The 18,186-nt window shown below is 41.3% G+C and overlaps 1 protein-coding gene across 1 annotated transcript in view; it reads left to right on the forward strand.

The window, feature by feature from the left end:
• The window catches only part of itga8 (integrin, alpha 8), a 154,880-nt gene that overhangs the window by 52,444 nt on the left and 84,250 nt on the right, over positions 1–18,186 (forward strand). Inside the window, exon 14 of the mRNA XM_036558569.1 lies at positions 8,366–8,557. Coding sequence (XP_036414462.1) covers positions 8,366–8,557 — 192 coding nt within the window. The remainder of the gene's footprint in view (positions 1–8,365; positions 8,558–18,186) is intronic.

Raw genomic sequence — 18,186 nt, forward strand, 5'->3', positions numbered from 1 at the left:
ATCACACACAGGTGCAGTCAGACCAATATAATCACTCACAGAAACTGTAGTAGGCATTGAATCAGGGGGAAAAAAAGCTGTGAATCTCTGATCTTTACCAAAGTGACTGTATACATCCACACATGCATACGTTACTTGAATGAAGGTCGACACGAGACATGAGGTTAAAACGTGCGTCCCATATACTGCCAAAGATATGACACACACATTCTCTATCTCTCTTACACAAACACACATGCTTGAATCCTGACGTAAGCTGTAACCTGAACACATCAGTCCTCTGGTGTGTGTCGAGACAGATGTGATGTCCAGTGCAGGTTCTGTTCTGGTAACCAAACACGCTGTGTGGAGACAGCACCAGGGACTCGTTATAGATTGTTGCCATATGCACTTGGGACGCTGCTATGAGACAATGCTTTGGGAAGTCTTTGAGAGCGATGGCCAAATCAATATTTGATATGGATATTTATCCCTCTAGCCGATTAACTGGCTTATGCTAACATTCGTCATTATGTTTATTCTATGTTTGGTTCTGACCGAGGAGTGCTTGCCAGATGATGTGTATGTCTGTTACGGCTACTCATAGAAGAATGTCTCTCTTAGCTTATTTTGCCGTTTTCTCACAAGGGGTGGGCATTTAAGCAAAATTTGTAGGACGTTATTTGAAACATATTTGAAACCCCCCCCCCCCCCCCCCCGCCGCTGGGTAAAAAGGCTGGGACTGGCTGTTTCATTTCCATTCAGCATCATATTGAAAGTTCCGCATGTTGGACTCCGGATGAGTCACGTAATCAAAAGCAACAAAAATGGAGATACAAGGTTTTGTTACAATATAAAGCAACCAATCTAAAGTCTGTGCGATCAACAGACAGATGCTAATCATCTGTTGCAACGTCATTTCAGGAATTTATCACTTTTGGTGAACTTGATTTTCATCAGATGCTTCCTATGTGCTATAACTGTGCTTTGTACCATGTGTACACTTCTCGTCTAGTGTGCGGAAGCTTTAGAAGGCTGCCGTAGTCACATAAGCAGTTCTGTTTGAGATTACTTAACTCGATGTGGTGTGAGGCAAACGTGATTTAGGAATGTAGTGTACAGTGTGCTTTTAGGCTTGCTTCCTTAACATGTTGGCTATGTCAGCCCTGTTCAGTGGAAAAGAAGCGAAGTTCAATTTTTTTGGCCGACACATCGCTTTACCTTAGCTAACGCTGCAAGCTTTGTCACACCATAGCTTATGTCACCTCAAACCTTTTAGCTTAAAAGCTCAGTTGTCAGCAACATGCGACTCTTTTACTGCCCTGTTGTGGCTCCACAGCAGAATTAGATATTTAGGTAAAGATAATCGTCCTTTGCACTAAAATAAAGCTCTGCTGATCGTTGTAACACAGTTTTAACAATAAATGGTCTTTAACGCTGGAGTTAATGTAGAACTGCTAATTCACCCTTTAACCGTGAGGGTTGGCACGCAGACTACTGGTCACCATAGTAATGCAGATAACAATCCCACCTTGCTAGTAGCTAACAAAGGAAAAGAGAAAGATTTAAGATGAACATCGATAATTTGGAGACAAATTGAGTTATTTGCATTTATAATCACTCCAGCTGGTTTCCTGATACGTTTAATCTGCAACAGTACGCTGCCAAACACTATAAAGTGATGAAGCTGAAGGCAGTTTCTCATTCAGATTTTCCTGTTCCACCTTAAAAGGTGCAGCAAGTACATTCTGATGCTAAACAAGATGACGGCGAACAAGATGCTGACTTCAGCCTCGTAAAAAGTCAAACGTTGAAAGACATTTTACAAGAAACTGTTCTACGTTTATGGATTAAGTTTCCCGCTGGAGATGCGAGTAAAGTGACTGTAGCTGAGCTAAAGCTTAAACATCAGCACAGACTGAGACAGATTTACAGCCAAGATGGTAAAATGGACATAAAATGTTGTGGCTCTCAAGGTGGTTAGATTTTTGTTGAAAGGACAAAATGGCTCTTCTTAACATTTGGAATTTTTTAAGTTTTATTCTATTTATTCCACATGAGTGGAATGTAAAGTGAACTTGAGCTTGACTTTTATCAGGGTTTTACTGCAACACTTCCTATGTGCTATAACTGGGCTTTGTATCTGTTGCAGGCGCAGCGCTTCTCATCTGGGATGCGGTAGCCTATAGATTTCCTAAACGAGCGTGAACCATTTGTGTCTCAGATCGCACTTGTTATTCTGTTTTCTTTATCAGATTAAATAGATTTAAGCCCCTCTGACCAAAACATAAGATGCAGGCCTGGCCCCATGGTGGAGTTCAGACAGTTTATGATTCTTAAATATGAGAACGTATAACATTAAGGAGAAGCGAAATTGCTTATGAAATTCTAATTTACTGTTCATTTTTTTTAACTTTTATAACTATTTGAAGTCAACATTTCCCTATTTTCTACAGAAGTATAGTAAAGACTTAAAAACTATGAAATAGAGCTCTGCACTGGACTTTTTTGCTCCCGCAAGATTTTATCCGGCTCCTGCAGAAAATCGGGACCATTTGTCCCGCTCCCGCCTGCAACCGGAACGTTTGTCCCACGCCTGCCTGACTTAGTCTATTCAGAAATGCATTATTCTCTGCCGAGATAACACAGCAGTCACGGTCATCAGGCTGACTGTGAGTAACTTTGGTATTTTGCTAGGCAGCTATGGGCGTCAAACTGAAGGCTCTGCCGTCTCTGTAAGCTACAAGAATTTCTTCGCTGTTCATGTGATCGGTTGCTTCGTAACTCTTTAGAATGACTTTATTCATTTTAATTGTTTTACTGTTTCATTAAATATTGTTTATATAGATGATTTAGTGATTGTTTTATCTTATTTAGGCTGTTAATTTTGCATGCTTCGTCACGTCACTGCAGTGGGCTGGTTACCCACCCACTCCAGCAAACAACACTGAAAATTAGTCCTGTGCCACGAGATATTGTGCAGACTTCTACTATGAAGTCAAATCAGGACATCTTTATTTAACACATATGGAGTCACGCAGGGATCGTAAGTGTTAAATAGATCAAAATGTTGCGCAGCTGAAAACAGTAGCTGCAAATAACAGGATGTCAGACACCACATGAGCAATTGTATAGGAAATTACTTATCCTTTTCAACTCCCTGGAACCACCGGTGGTTCCAAAACGCACTTCGTATTCTTCATAACTTTCATATTTCATAGGCTACATTCAAAAGGTGGGGGTCATATGAGAGCTGTAACTGTCTTCTTTCCAGTCAGATAGATGGGTGATGTAATTTAAGAAAAGAAGCTGAACTCACAACTGTTTTTCTACTGAAAGTCGACCCATTTTTCCACAAATCTGGGCTATAAACTATAAACAGATGGCGTCTCTTCAGTGATCTGCTCTGTACAAATTATTTTTATACAAAAATACAAAGAGCGTCTAAGATTTTTGGCTTTCAGCAGCAAATTGTAAGCATATAGTAATATGTGTGATCATAAAACATGTTCTGTTAATTTGAGGGGAGCTTTTACAAAAAATAAATAAATAAATAAATTAATTAAAAATGTACATTTATTTCATGCAGTTACTGAATAATTTCCCTTACGATTTGGTCGTGTAAATTCAGATGGACAAACCAAAATATACCCTGGTCAATAAGAGGTTAAATCCTTGATATGGTTTGAGTCGGATGTGTGAGGTATTGAGTTTGTACAAAACTAAAGACGGAAAAAGGTGTGTACACGCTTTTGACAGGGACTGTCCCTGTGAGAGATGTTCTTTCTCTGAGACGGCGAGTCAGTGAAGAGTCCTGGCGGTCTTTGGACTGGAAGACGGATGCCGCTGAAAGGGTTTGCTTGGGCCTCAAGCTCCAGCGCTTCACTGCTACCATCTGCTTTTGCTGTTTCGCTGCTTTCACAAAGGAAAAATGAGCTTCCATCCAAGCAGCCAGTGAGCAATGGCACTCGTGTGTATGTGTGTACACGCTGTCAGGAGCTTCCTCTTGATACCCCCCATTACATTTTAGTGAGCAGTTTCAGTGTCTGTTGAAGGGTTCGGAAAGCCTTCCTCGGCCTCTGACTGTAGAATCCTCCTTGCGCTCCCCGTTTGAGCCAAATCGTTGGGCTTGTACGAGCTGGATACTCGTATATCACTGTCTTGAGATGCGTTGTGTCAGTGCAGATTTAATTTGCACAAGACAGCTTTTAAAAGATTCATGTTTGAGAAACTGTCCACTCGTGAGACAACTCAGTTACTTGGTGCACAACTTGGGGAAACAAATGACGAAACGAACGAGAACAGGAGATTTTTAGAGGCTGAAGATTTATTGTCTATTATGTGAGAGAAGGAATACCATTCTAGTGCACTACTCCATGATACAGAGGCAATAACCTTGCTAACAAACTGCTGGCCTAACAAACTCAATGTCCTGCCTTGATACTTGATACCTCACTGCAGTTATGGAAAATTACAGTAAATTGTTGGCTACTACTGGCATTACTTTCACAGTGTTACTGAACCATATTAACAGTAAATAACAGTAGAATAGCAACAGTTTACTCTGACTTAAAAGCCACCTGGGCCACGAGATTACTGTGATTAACATGTAGCTGTATTCTGCTGTTACAGTAATAAGCTGTAATTAAAAACAGTATTTTTACTGTATTTTTACTTAACAGCTGTAAAAGTCGTTCAACCCAGTAGGCATTAATTTAAGGTAAATGCACCTATGAAAAAAAGACTTTTAATTTTACCCGAACCATGAATAAACATTTTTTTAGAAACTTAAAATAACATTAAAGATAGAATGCAACAAAAATAAAAAACAATATCAGTGAACGAAATTATTCTCCATGGTTAAATATGGTGTAATATTTGCTATGTTAATAGCAAAAAACGGGTTAAATATTATATAAATATCCTGATAATAATGAACATTGTGGACAATGTATTAGAAACACCTACCTTGTGCTTCCACTAACTGGCCACTATATTAGAAACACCTACCTTGTGCTTTCACTCACTGGCCACATTATTGGAAACACCATCCTTGTACTTCCACTCGCTGGCCACTTTATTAGAAACACCTACCTTATGCTTCCACTTTCTGGCCACATTATTGTAAACAACTACATTGTACTTCAGCTCACTGGCCACTTTATTAGTACATAGTGGTGTGTTTTCAGCTGCTACAAGTATATCAGGCACAGAGCTGTTCCTGCTAGGTCGAGTAACCCAAAGAAACCAGCCAAGAGCAGCTCTGTGGTCAGAAACTGGCCATTGCTGAAGGGCTAGAGGAGGACTAACATGAACTGTGCATCAGCAGTTGAGCTACAGCCTCTGTTTCTGGTATCTGTAAACCAGCAAGGTGGTGCTACAAGGTAGGAGTTGCCACTGAATGTATAGTGTAAATGTAAACGAGTCTTAGCTGTAATTCAGACCTTTTGCATCACTTTCTCTGAGTCACAGTCCGTGTACAGTCATATATGAAGCAACTCTTTTAGTACCCGTCACCATGTCAACTGTCAGGCTGAAATTTGTGTAGGGTCATTTGGCTCCGTGCCAGCTGCAGCGCCCCACCGTAGGACAGCAGTCGCCAGAAAGGAAGCGGAAATGACCGGGGCAGTCACCCCAAAGTGTGGCATGCATAAAGCAAGCCTATTTATAGCGTGTAGCTCGCCCAAGACAAACAGCGACGCACACTCGCCTGCACGGTGGTCCGGTTGAAGGAAATGGGGGCTTTCTTGTGGTGATGATGTTATTTTGTTAGAAGTAATTAAACTTCCCCCCCCTCCTGCTGTAGAGTGAGCTCAGATCAGAGGACTTTCATCTTTCATCTCGCCCTCCTATCTGTCCCTTTCTCTTACTTTTCTTTCTTCTGTCACTCTGTCTGTTTCTCCTTTCGTCTGTCCCTCTGTCCATTTTCTGTTTTTCTTTTGTCTCTCTGCCCATTTCTCATTTCCTCTGTCCCTCTGTCCATTTCTCATTTCCTCTGTCCTTCTGTCCATTTCTCATTTCCTCTGTCCCTCTGTCTGTTTCTCCTTTCTCTCTGTCCCTTGGTCCATTTCTCATTTCCTTTGTTATTCTGTCCATTTCTTATTTCCTCTGTCCTTCTCTCCCATTTTCCTTTCCTGTCCCTCTATCTGTTTTTCTTTCCTGTCCTTCTGTCACTTTCTCCCTCTGTCCATTCTTTCCTCCTCCATTTTCCTTTCCTCTGTCCCTCTGGCCATTTTTTCTGTCATCTGTCCCTCTGGTCATTTTTCCTTTCCTCTGTCCCTCTGTCCATTTTTTCCCTCTATCCCTCTGTCCTTTTCTTCTTTCCTCCATCCCTCTGTCCATCTCTCTTTTCTTCTGTCCCTCTGTCCATTTTCCTTCCTTCTGTCCTGCTCTGTTCTCTATTCATGTGTCTATTTCTCCTTTCCTTTGTCTCTCTGTCCATTCTTTCCTCGGTCCATTTTCTTTTCCTCTGTCCCTCTGTCCATTTTTTGCTATATCTAGGTTAATGACTTGAGCAGCTTTTCAGGAGGAGCTCTTGAAAGAGATAACCATGCCTTGGAGATAGATACTGGTCACACACAGTAGCGGATTTGTGTGTGTGTGTGTGTGTGTGTGTGTGTGTGTGTGTGTGTGTGTGTGTGCGTGTGTGTGTGTGTGATAGTCTCTGAGGGCTGCAGAGGGAAGAGCAGTCCCCATAGAGCTTTCTGTAGAGCTGAGTATTCGTTTAAACTTTCCTTCCCTCCTTTTACAAACAGACACTCATCCTCTCTGAGCAGTTCCAGCCATGCCGATTATAAATAATAGATTACAAATGCCATTAGCTGTGCCAGACATTGTATAGGGAAGAGGAACATGTTGATTTATGGCCCAAAATGTTACAGCAAGTTGAAGATTTAGAACCTGTGAGGGCATTTTTCCAGACACCGGGCCTTTGACTAAACAGCAGTTCAATCTACACTACACTACACAGTTTATCTCATTAAACCGTAAGGACCATATGTGGATACATATGTGGATATTTCCTCACTCTCATGACCACATAGCTTACATATTAGTTTTATGGTAGATAGCAAATCATTTCTGGTAGTAACTGAATAGTAACTGAGTAGTAACTGAATAGTAACTGAATAGTAACTGAATAGTTACTGAATAGTAAATGAATAGTAACTGGATAGTACGCTTGAAGTTTAAGGGGTTTAAATAACTAATAGGGTTTTCTAAAATGTGTGTCCTTAAACAAAAACTGAAGTCATGATGTAATTTAAATTTGGAAGAGGCATGGATTTAAAAGAAAATCTGGCTGGTTCTCCTTTCTTCTGTCCCTCTGTCCATTTCTTCTCTTCCACTGTCCCTCTGTCCATTTCTTTTTTCATCTGTCCATTCCCCTTTTTGTCTGTCCTTTCTGTCCAGTTCTCCTCTCCTCTGTTCCTCTGTCTATTTCTCCTTTTCCTCTGTCCATTTCTCCCTTTCTTCTGTCTCTCTGTCCATTTCTCCTTTCCTCTGTCCTTCTGTTCAGTTCTCCTTTACACTGTCCCTCTGTCCGTTTCTCCTTTTCCTGTGTCCTTCTATCCATTTCTCCTTTCCTCTATCCACTTCTACTTCTCTTCTATCCCTTTATCCATTTTTCCTTTTTTCTCGTCCTCTTTCCTTTCCTTCTTTCCTCTCTCCACTTATCCTTCTGTCCCTCTGTCCTTTTCTCCTTTTCTTATGTCCTTTTATTCATTTCTTTCCTCTATCCATTTCTCCCTTTTGTCTATCCCTCTGTCCATTTCTCTTTTTCTGCTATCCCTCTGCCCATTTCTCCTTCTCTTCTGTCCCTCTGTCCATTTCTCCTTTTCCTCTGCCCATTTCTCCTTCTCTTCTGTACCTCTGCCCACTGCTCCTTTCCTCTGTCCTTCTATCCATTTCTCCTTTCCTCTGTCCATTTCTCCTTTTCCTGTGTCCGTCTGTCTATTTCTCCTTTTCTCCTGTCTCTCTCCATTTTTCTTTTCCCCTGTCCATAATATGTCATCATGCAAAATAATTACATGAATAAAACCCCAGAGCTACAATATTTATATTATTTAAGACTGAGTTTCTTTTGTTTGCTTGAGTTTAAGACCAAGAACTGTCAATCATATCAGTCAATAAAGTTGTTTTAACTAAAACAGCTGGGATATAAAATCTAAAATATAAATATTAAATAAATATTAACTGTCCTCCTTTTTAACATTGTCACAATCATTTTTATACTGTTTGGGCCCTAATAATAAACAATATGATCTTAACTGATCTGCTCCTGTAATGAGCTTCATTTAAACCCCAGAGGGCAGAGCGATTGCTGTATATGTTCTGTTGTTTATTTCACCTCAGTTGTTTCATTCTGTTCCCCTTTCTTCTTCTTCAGATGTGGCAGTGGGAGCTCCGTTTGCAGGTGATGACCGCAGAGGACTGGTGTTTATCTATAATGGTCAGCGCTCTGGCCTGAAGCTGAAGGCCTCTCAGGTCCTTAGCGGAGCTTGGGCCTCGTCTGCAATCCCGGCAGGATTCGGGTTCACCCTGCGTGGAGACTCCGACCTGGACGGCAACCAGTACCCCGGTGAGTGGGGGGGGGGCAGTCATACCTTCTCATTCGCACTCCGTATTGCTTGTGAACATTTCTGGTAATGTAATCATGCTTTGGTGTGGACGTAAGCCGCAGAGATGAGACAGAGCGGAGGGTTCAGGAATCCAGGTTGGATATCCAGCCAGTCTCTTTAGAAGCGTGTGGGGTGGATGAATAAGGCCGTCTCTGTTCTCCGCCGAGCCTGTTTCCTGCAGTTCGAGCTGCGAGATGTGGTTTTGATTTGAGCTTTTCTAATATTTTGTTCCTGTTTTGATTGTGACGCTGCTTCAAAGAGCTACAGATGTTGTCCTATTTTCCATTGTTTTTCATGGTTGCCTTTTTTTTCCCCCCTTTTGCCGTCAAAGCAATTAGTCCAGTACAAAAGTAGAATTTTATACATCTGCTCATGTGACCATGAACCGCTGCATTCAACACACACACAGTCCTCTGTATGGTTTGCTGAGAGCTTGTCTGGAAGGTGTTAGCTTCAGATCTCGCAGGTCTGTTTGCTGGGTCATTGTTTTGCTGGTTGGGTTGTATCCGTAACTGAAGCTTTTGCACGGTGGCCTGCCCGCATAATAAGAATACGGAATGCAGTACAGGGAATACATTGTTCCCTACTTGGTTCACAAAGTGTACAAACCTTTTGGAATTATCTGGATTTTTTGCAGGAATGGCTCCTAAAATGATGTGATCTTCATCTAAAGTAGTCCCGCAGGGTCAGATCTACTAACTAGGATAAACACCTGGAGGCAACCATAAAGGAATTTGGCCTAAATGTGAGAGAGAGTAGACGTATTGGGTTGGGAACTGAGATTGAAAGTTCTAAACCAATCTAATGCTTAATGAAGGTGCGATGATGGGCTCTTTTACTGTCCTGTTGCGGCTCCACAGCAGAATCAGATTTGTAGGTAAAAATAAAATAATCCTCCTTTACAGTAAAATAAAGCTCTGCTGATCGTTCAACACAGTTTAACAATAAATGGTCTTAAACTCTGGAGTTAATGTAGAACCGCTAATTCACCCTTTAACCCTGAAGGTTGGCACGCAGACTGCTGGTCACCATAGCAATGCAGACAACAATCTCGCCTAGCTAGTAGCTAACAAAGGCAAAGAGAAAGATTTAAGATGAACATCGTTATTTTGGAGACGAATTGAGTTTTTTGTATTTATAATCACTCCAGCTGGTTTCCTGATACGTTTAATCTGCAATGAGAAAGCTGCAGCTTCTTATTCACCAGCTTCTTGTTCAAATTTTTTCAGTTCCAGTTTTTCAGTTAAGGTTGAACGTTGAGAGACATTTTACAAGAAACTGTTCTACTTGTGGAAGAGTTTCCTGCTGGAGATGCATGAAAATCAGTCTGCGTTTTCGTTTATATTATATTTTCAGCCTATATGTACATTAGCACATACAAAATGGCTCTTCTTAACATTTGGGTAGCCGACCCTTGAGCTAGACTCTCTTCCTGGTGTTCTTTTAGTGCTATGACGTAGACTTAAACAATATCTAAAAATAATTTTGCTATCACGACAAAAATAGCACAATATTTTCAGGGCAGAAATAATGATTAAATTGCACCAAGTGCCAGAATATAACCGCTGCATCTTTTAAGGTAGAGCAAAGAAATTGAATAGGAAAGCCAACTTCAGCCTCCTCATTATCCTTTCAAATAAGATCTCTAATGCAGACAGTTAGAAACAGAAACTCGACAGCCTGACCTCTGTCTGAATTTAGTGCCAAATATTGAATAAAAACCAGTTTTTGATAGTATTTTGAAAAATCCCCGGCTCTTTTTCTCTGTTCCAACTGATCAGTTGTCTGAAAAAAATAAATATCGTGATATATCGCGTACCGTGAAAAAGGTGTCGCGATATATTTCTGCCATATCGCCCACCTCTACCAGTGGCTTGCTTTTTTCTTCCAGAGAAAACAAGAAAAATGAACGCTTTTTATAAAAATAGGTAAAATAGGTTTTCTTTTTCTGATAGAAAAACAACCAAATGCGACTCTCTCTGGATTTATCACAGAAACTATAATAAACTGCTTTGAACATTAATTTTGAATTTGATATTAAAACTTGTACACCTTTGGTAATGGTGGTGAGGTGATTGCCGGCCGCCATATCTTGGGCCTTGCAGTTGGGATTAAGCATTTGTTCAGTTCAAATGTGGCTCTGAGAAAAGCATTGCTCTGTAAGTGTGTGAAGTAAAACATTTTATGGGTTGTTTGTTATGACTTGGAAGAAGACCAGATAAAGACCGGACCACACTTTCTGAGCAGTTCGCACAGAAATCCAGATAAATCCAAAGGGTTCGCAAAACTCTCCCAACTGTAAATCAACCCTATTATTGTGGAACAGCCACACTGCGCCTGTCAAACTGTTGCTTTTGGGGTTTTTTTTACCTCGAACTCGTAGACTGGCCTGTGTGTGTGTGTGTACGTGGGTTGGAGTGGTGTATATGGGTGTGTGTGTGTGTGATTTAAAGGGTGTATAGATTGGAGAGCTTGGGTAGCAGATGACTTTTCCAGAACTCCGCAATGTCAACAGCGAACAAACCCAAGTGTTTCTGGCTCCGGAGGGAAATTGTTGTGGATGTGTGTCGGTATGCATGTGCCGCCTTTAAGTCTTCAATTAAGGCAGATGTTTCTTGCTAAACCTGAACTAAAAATGGTGATTGAGCTGTAACATTAGCCCGCATGCAGAGCGTTCGTTTTTTCGTGCAGCGGGAGATGTTTCATTTCTTCTGTTGCCTGGTAACAAACGTATCGATGTCATGGAGGCGTGTATGAAGGTCGGTTTGACCTGACGACCGCTTGGAAAAAAAAAAGGGAGGTTCAAGAATGGGCCGAGACGCTGACCATGCTTTCACATTCCACTTCAGTTGCACCCATGAGTCAAAAAAGACCACCACCAGTGTGAAATATTCGTTTAACGAGTGTTTTCTGCTCATTCTGAGAGCTTCTGCAGTGCTTTCTTTAATCAAAAACTATGTGTAATTGTTTGTTTACCTCTACTGCCATTCTTAAAGGGTGCTTGAAGGTCTATTTGTACTGATTAAAGCATTAAATCCTTAAACAACTGCATAGCAATCTGAATACAAGCAATATTTAATGGATATTTATAGTATTTAAAGTGGCACTATGTAAGATTTGGGGATTTGGAGACCTCTCTGGTGGAACTGTGTTATTGCACGCAACATGCAGAAGAACATTTTGCAATGCCGGTTATGCTTCAGACCCTACCGAGTGGATGAATCCAGTGATTGCGAGTGCATTGAAAGAGTATTCAAAAAGAACTCAAAACTTGTCAAAACTTGGTGATGTTTCTTCTGAAGATGTAAGTGGATTATCTGCTGTTGTCATCATTCATCAGTGCTAAACATGAAGCCTGTGCATGTGACGTTAATATTAAGACACATGATGTAAGAAAAGGTAAATGACATGGGCCAAGAATTACAGTGAAATCTGACCCGATGCCTCTAACTTTACAACATCATTGTAATTTCTTGTAAAGTGAAGATAAAGATTTAGATTTATGATGAATTTAATTAAAAAAAACACAACACAAGATTCATTCCATAGGCGGAGCCTTATTTAGCCACACCCCTGCATTTTAGAGCAGGGGGTGAGGCTGCATCCCTGTCCCTCATGGCCACATGGTGAACATTAGATCCCATTGTATTAAAGTAAATGTGTCCCAGAATGCCCTGCTATCCCGGGCTCAAGGAGGCAGCGTTCGGAGTTGAAGCAGCCATTATTCTTTATTTTCTCTCCAAACAAACACAAAACAAACCAATCCAAAACCAAAGCTGCCCACTTTTCAGTGGGTTCTTAACTAGGCTTAAGTCCATTTCTCCAAAACGAAGTTTTTCGGCTCTTCAGTCTGCTGCTGCTCGTCCCTCCCTCCTTCTCTGCTCCCTCTCTTTTCCCTGGGCCGAGAGGGAAAGAGAGCTCGCTGCTCTGCGGCTCGGCCACCGGGATCAAACGTGCCCGAGAGGCAGGGCTCGGGACTCGCACGCCGCCCCAGACTCCCTTGCAGACTTCATCCTCTCCCCGCTGTCTTTGCAGGGTTTCTTCTGGGCTCGGAGTTCGGGCCTTGCCTTCCTGCCGGCTCTCGCGGCCGCCATCGAGGCCCAGGGGACGAGCGCATACCAGAGTAACATTAAGAACACTGTCACTACCGAAACACAAATTATTAAGTTATTAAGGCAACTTTTTTGTGTTCTAATAAAATTTTTTATGATTTTATGTGTGCACAACTGCAAAAACAAGAGCTGTGTTTGCTCGTGATGTTAGCATCGTTAGCATTTTAAGTCTCAAAATCAGCTAAAATGGTCACTACCGAAACAGAAACATTTGGTAAAGATTTGGTAGTGTTTTGATTGTTTTATTGGTGACAAAATTGAATGTTTACTTATATGTTTTAATGCAATAAACATAAATAAGATATACGGTCACTCAGTGCTAAAGAATTTTTAGTCTACCTTTTCAACTGATCCAAGTTAAAAACATCTGAAGTGGGTTTTTTTTAACTCTGACTTTGATCCAATTCAGTAGAAAGAGCCAAATAGTGTGTGTGCACATGTTGTAAACATCACTTTCTGCAGGTTTCACAGTGGACACTATTTGTCCACGTGCTGATTCACTTAGACTTGGTTCTTTTTTTGCTGGGCCTGTTTTCACAGTCTTCGCAGAAAGAATAGATTGACTTTGGTTAATTTACATGTAAAAAAGACACAGTTGTTAATTTGAGAATTAAACTGGGTGTCTGAAACAGTTTGGGGTTTCAGGATACACACACACACACACACACACACACACACACACACACACACACATTTGGTAGAGTGATGCACAACAGACCCAGGAAACAGACTAAGAGGAAAAGCAGATCTCTCTCTCTCTCTCTCTTTCTCTCTCTCTCATATCTTAGCTGGAGTCATGAAGTCACAGCTTTTAAAAGCCGCACTCCATCATCTCTGATGAGTGTAAACGCCAGGCAGCTGATTAGCCTTTGAGTGCTCCGTTGATGTGGTGTGTGATGTGCACATGTGAGTCTGTGTGATAAAGATCTTATCTACCGTTTTTAAGATAGTATAAAAAGTTCTTTGTTCTTTCTTTACATCAGAACAACATCAGACACATTGCTTGTTCAAGCTGCTATTATGAAACACTCACTGATATCGCTGGACGTCTTCTAGCTCTCGTCAGATCAGTTCAGCTAGATTTATGATTAAATAGCGCTTTTTAATAACAGATAGTGTCCCAAAGCAGTTTGGTTCAGCTCCAGCAGGAAAATCTCCCTAAGAATAGGAGGAAAAAACACGGAGAGGAAGATTCAAAAGAAAAGATTTACTATGAGCATGACGAAGAAACACTGAGAGGAACAAGACTCAAAAGGAAGAACTCTCTAAGAGCATTCCATTTATTGTCATATTTACAGGACCGATTTTATCAAAACTAAAACTGCTTTAATTTATGACCTTGTAGTCTTTTAATTATATGAAGTTTTTTTTATGGTTTAAATTTTTCTTAATTTTCATCACTAGTAAATAGTAAGAAATAAATATTAATATGGCACAATGTTGACAAAATATGCCGTAGACACTGCCATCTGTTAAGTTTAGATTATATTGCTACATAGTACAGTTACAATATGTCTTGCAGTATGTTAATCAGTTTGATTTATGACCTTAACTGTTTTGAACAAAGTTATTTATGTATGTTGTTCCATATGAAAGCCTTGATTTGTCAAAACACAAACAGAACACTCCTGCGATTGGTCAGGACACTTATAGCATGCATTTCGGACTGCAGCAATGCAGCAACAGTACAGTTGTAGCATACCTACTGCAGCACAGGGGGCATCACCTCTGTAACCACGTTTTTCCGTTTATCACTCATCCGTGATTTTGATCCATGAGATTAACCAGATAATATTGAGGGCCTCTCTGCTGGACTGCCGATTGTGTCGGACATCTTTTGCACATACACTGTCCAAATGTGTGTGAGGGCATGTGCACGTATGCATACATTTTAGGGGTTAAGGAGAAGGTCTGGGGTGACGTCCACTTCCCCCCCAGTTTAGGATTGAATTCAGGGTTAAAATCTAAGGTCAGGGGACATATGACCAGGCAAAAAGCCAATTAACTGCCTAACATTTCCTGTTTGACGCATTAGCTTGTGTTCCCTGTGAGAAAAGTTCCATGATGCATTGAATTTACCTGACCTGTGTACATCATTTCCACACAAACACAGTCTTTCAGGATTTCTCAACCACTGAGGTGCAGCCTACTTGTGGACCAGGAAGCGCTCTCTGGTGGTCCTCGGGCCAATACTGAGTAGGAGCTGCTAGTCTGTAGTGCGCTGGTAATGGCACTTAAATGTTTTAATGCTAAACAATATTATACAAGCCCTGCAACAATGGCACACATAGCAGCTTCATTTAGAAACAAAATGCATTGCCCCAAAGGATCAATCGCATACTTGTGAGTGAAAATGTAGCCTACGTTGGCCTAATATTTAATGTATTTTATACAACGGTTAGTTCCGGCCATGCAAGCTGATTGGTTAAGAGGCGTTCTAACCGTGTTTTTTCACCATAACATCAAGGACTTTGACAGCTGTAGGAGACGCTAAAGCCATTTGAACGTTTTTACTTCTTACTTTGCCACAAACAGAAACTGGACACTTTTAAGATCACATTTGACCGACAGCCGATTTGGTCAGACTCTGAAGATGAGGCTACACTAAATTCCCCATCACCACTGAGCAGCTTTTCAGTCAGCAGCTGTGACAGAAGAACAGCTAAACAACCTGGAATCAGCCAGAAATGAACCCAGCACCATTCGCCAAACTAAATGGGCTGTAAGATGCTTCACAGACTGGCTGGAACAAAACAACATTAATACTGATCTGGCAAAAACTGACAAAACTGAGCTAAACCTGATATTGTGGCAGTTTTACAGCTCAGTCTGCACTTCAAAAGGCAAGTATTACAGCAGCGAGTGGGCGGAGTTCATTACTCTGACGTAGCAACAAGCTGCTTGTTAAAGCAGCTTAAACTGTAATTTGGCAGAAGGAACTGCGAACATTAAAACATATTAAACGCCGCGTTCACGGCCCAGTTTATTAATTTATGGCTTTATTTATTTAACTGTTGTATAAAAGCAATAGAGCACTCGAGGTCATCTGTTATAGCGAATAACATCACGGTTGTGATGATCTACGGCGACCTAATCACAGCCGTGATGTTATTTCGTGATAACACCCTCCCTCTCCTGCATATTAATGTTAATATGTTCAGTGATATGTATCAGATATTGTGGCACATTTCAGTGCAAAAAATATTTATGCAAAAATGTTGGGTTTTTCTGAGGGCCTACATGCTTTTAGTGATAAACGGGTGGACCTTGGGGTGGAAAAGATTGAAAAACCTGCAATATAATATAAACTTGTTGCCAAAGTTTAGCCAACTGTAAAACAAAGTTGTGTTGATGTAATATATGGAATTGATGTGGAACCAAGCACACATTTGAGTGAAGTAATTACAACGCATCACTATAATTTCTCATAAATACCTTAAGCGCCTTTTTGAGAACAGTATTACTTTTTCAGAGTGTGTGGATTGTGCAGCCAAACAGAGACCAAGCTGAAAAAGAGCTCTAATGTGAGGGAGATGTGTGTAATTTGCAAACTGAGTCGATACTATTGAGTTCCAGCAACTCTGAAATCTCATCGGGGGTGCGAGAGGGAGATGGTTGAGGCCCGAAGGAAAGTTTTCATTGGATAATGAGCTGATTTGGCTCTGTCATCCTTCAAGCCATCACTTAGTATTACCTGTGGGAGCTCAGTGTGTGGATGTGTGTGTGCATTTTGTGTTATAACTGGAGCTTTTGTACGTGTTTTGGCGTAAGGTGGAGTCTGGGGGTCCTCCATGTACCTCTTGTTAAAACCAGTTCAACAGTACAGTGTCAGGACATGGGGTCATACATATGCCCTATATGTGTAATACAGTACTGTGCGAAAGTCAGAGCCCACCCTTCGTTTATTGCAGTCAAGATGACCATTAAGTGCAAGTTATTCATTTGTCAGCATCAGTATTTAATAAAAGAGCATATTTTTATTCTAGGCTCTTAGGACGTTTCCACACTGGAGCTTTTTGCCAGATCCAGAATCGCTTGCTTTGCATTTTCAGTTTGTTTGTTCAAGTGTAAATGTTGTGTTCCAGTCTGAGAACCGATCTCTGGTCGTCTTGAAATCAGTAGTCTGGGTTCGCTTCCAGAACTCTGTTGCGATCCGCTGCATGTGTGGGTGCAGGCTCAGGTAATCAGGACAGCCCTTAGACCTCACTTTTGTAGGACAGCCCTGTTTTTCTCTGGTGTTCCTTCAAAATCAGGAATTTTTGTTCTGAAAATATATGAAAACAAACACACACACACACAACCCACTCCAGCTCCACATTTACCTTCAGTCAGGCCCAGTTAAGGACATTCAAAGGGTGAAGAACTTTTGGTTGCTCTGGAGAAGAAAATGGATGGACGGATGGCTGGATAGATGTCAGGATGGATGGACGAAGGCAGAGAGGAGGAATGCAGGGTCTGGAGGTGTAAGAGGGGATTGCGTTAGCTGGCTTTGTTCTCTGGCAGGAGAAGCCCCTTTGCTGCAGATAGCTTTAACAGACTGGAGCTTTATTAAAACAAAGCCAAACGCTTCAGGTTCCGCACCCATTCCTCTAACTCTGACTCTCCCCTTCTCCTTCTTAACCCCTCACTGCGGCCCGCTGCGCTGCGGCTGTGGTAGCCAGAGGCTTCTGACCTGAATATTTTGAGTCTCATAAACGTGCACACACACATACAGGCTCACTCGCCCTTCAGTGCCCGTCTGAGTGAGACGAACACCCAAATGGAGTCAGCAGATGTCAGTTTGGGACAGATTAAATTAGACGTTCAGTCACTCTGCTGTCCAGCGCTTTCAGTTGCTGAAAGAAGGTGAAAGATTACACCTCCAGTGCATAATGGCTTCTGGCAATTGCAGTAATCTAGCATTCGGCATGATGGGCAAAGAACTCATGAGAGAAACGCCAGAGAACTTGTAGACAGGAGAATTACCACTCTGCAATGTCTTCTGGGTTTCTCAAATGCTAGAGGGCGCTCCTGAGTGAGTTCAGAATGAATGGGTTAAGATGAAGCATTTGAGCAAAATCATAGTTTATAAATGCTTAAACGTTTTTAATATAAAAGAATACAGTCATTTCTGAACACAGCATAAAACATTTCAACACTGCTGTTATAAGTTTTAAACTCGAGTCTAGGGTTTAAAACGGCGCCTCATGTACGTTCATGACGTCAGTGAGCGCGAACAGCCAATGAGCTGCTCCGCTCGCCAACCAATCAGTACTTGGTAGCAGTAATGTTAGCGTTCTGCTGCCCAAAACCCGTTTGCAGTATAAAAGAGGAAACATACAGGTGAGTTTTCTTTGCTTTTTTTAGTGAAATCCATCTTTCTGCTTTCTAAAATTAAAGGAAGGTTCTGGGCGAGAGATTAGAAACTATTTTGACTTTTTTAGTTTTTAGCCGTTGAGCTCCATTTACTCCGATTCATTGAGGACTCGCTCACTGTT

This window comes from Colossoma macropomum, unplaced genomic scaffold (assembly GCF_904425465.1).
Source record: "Colossoma macropomum unplaced genomic scaffold, Colossoma_macropomum, whole genome shotgun sequence".
Classification (NCBI taxonomy): domain Eukaryota; kingdom Metazoa; phylum Chordata; class Actinopteri; order Characiformes; family Serrasalmidae; genus Colossoma; species Colossoma macropomum.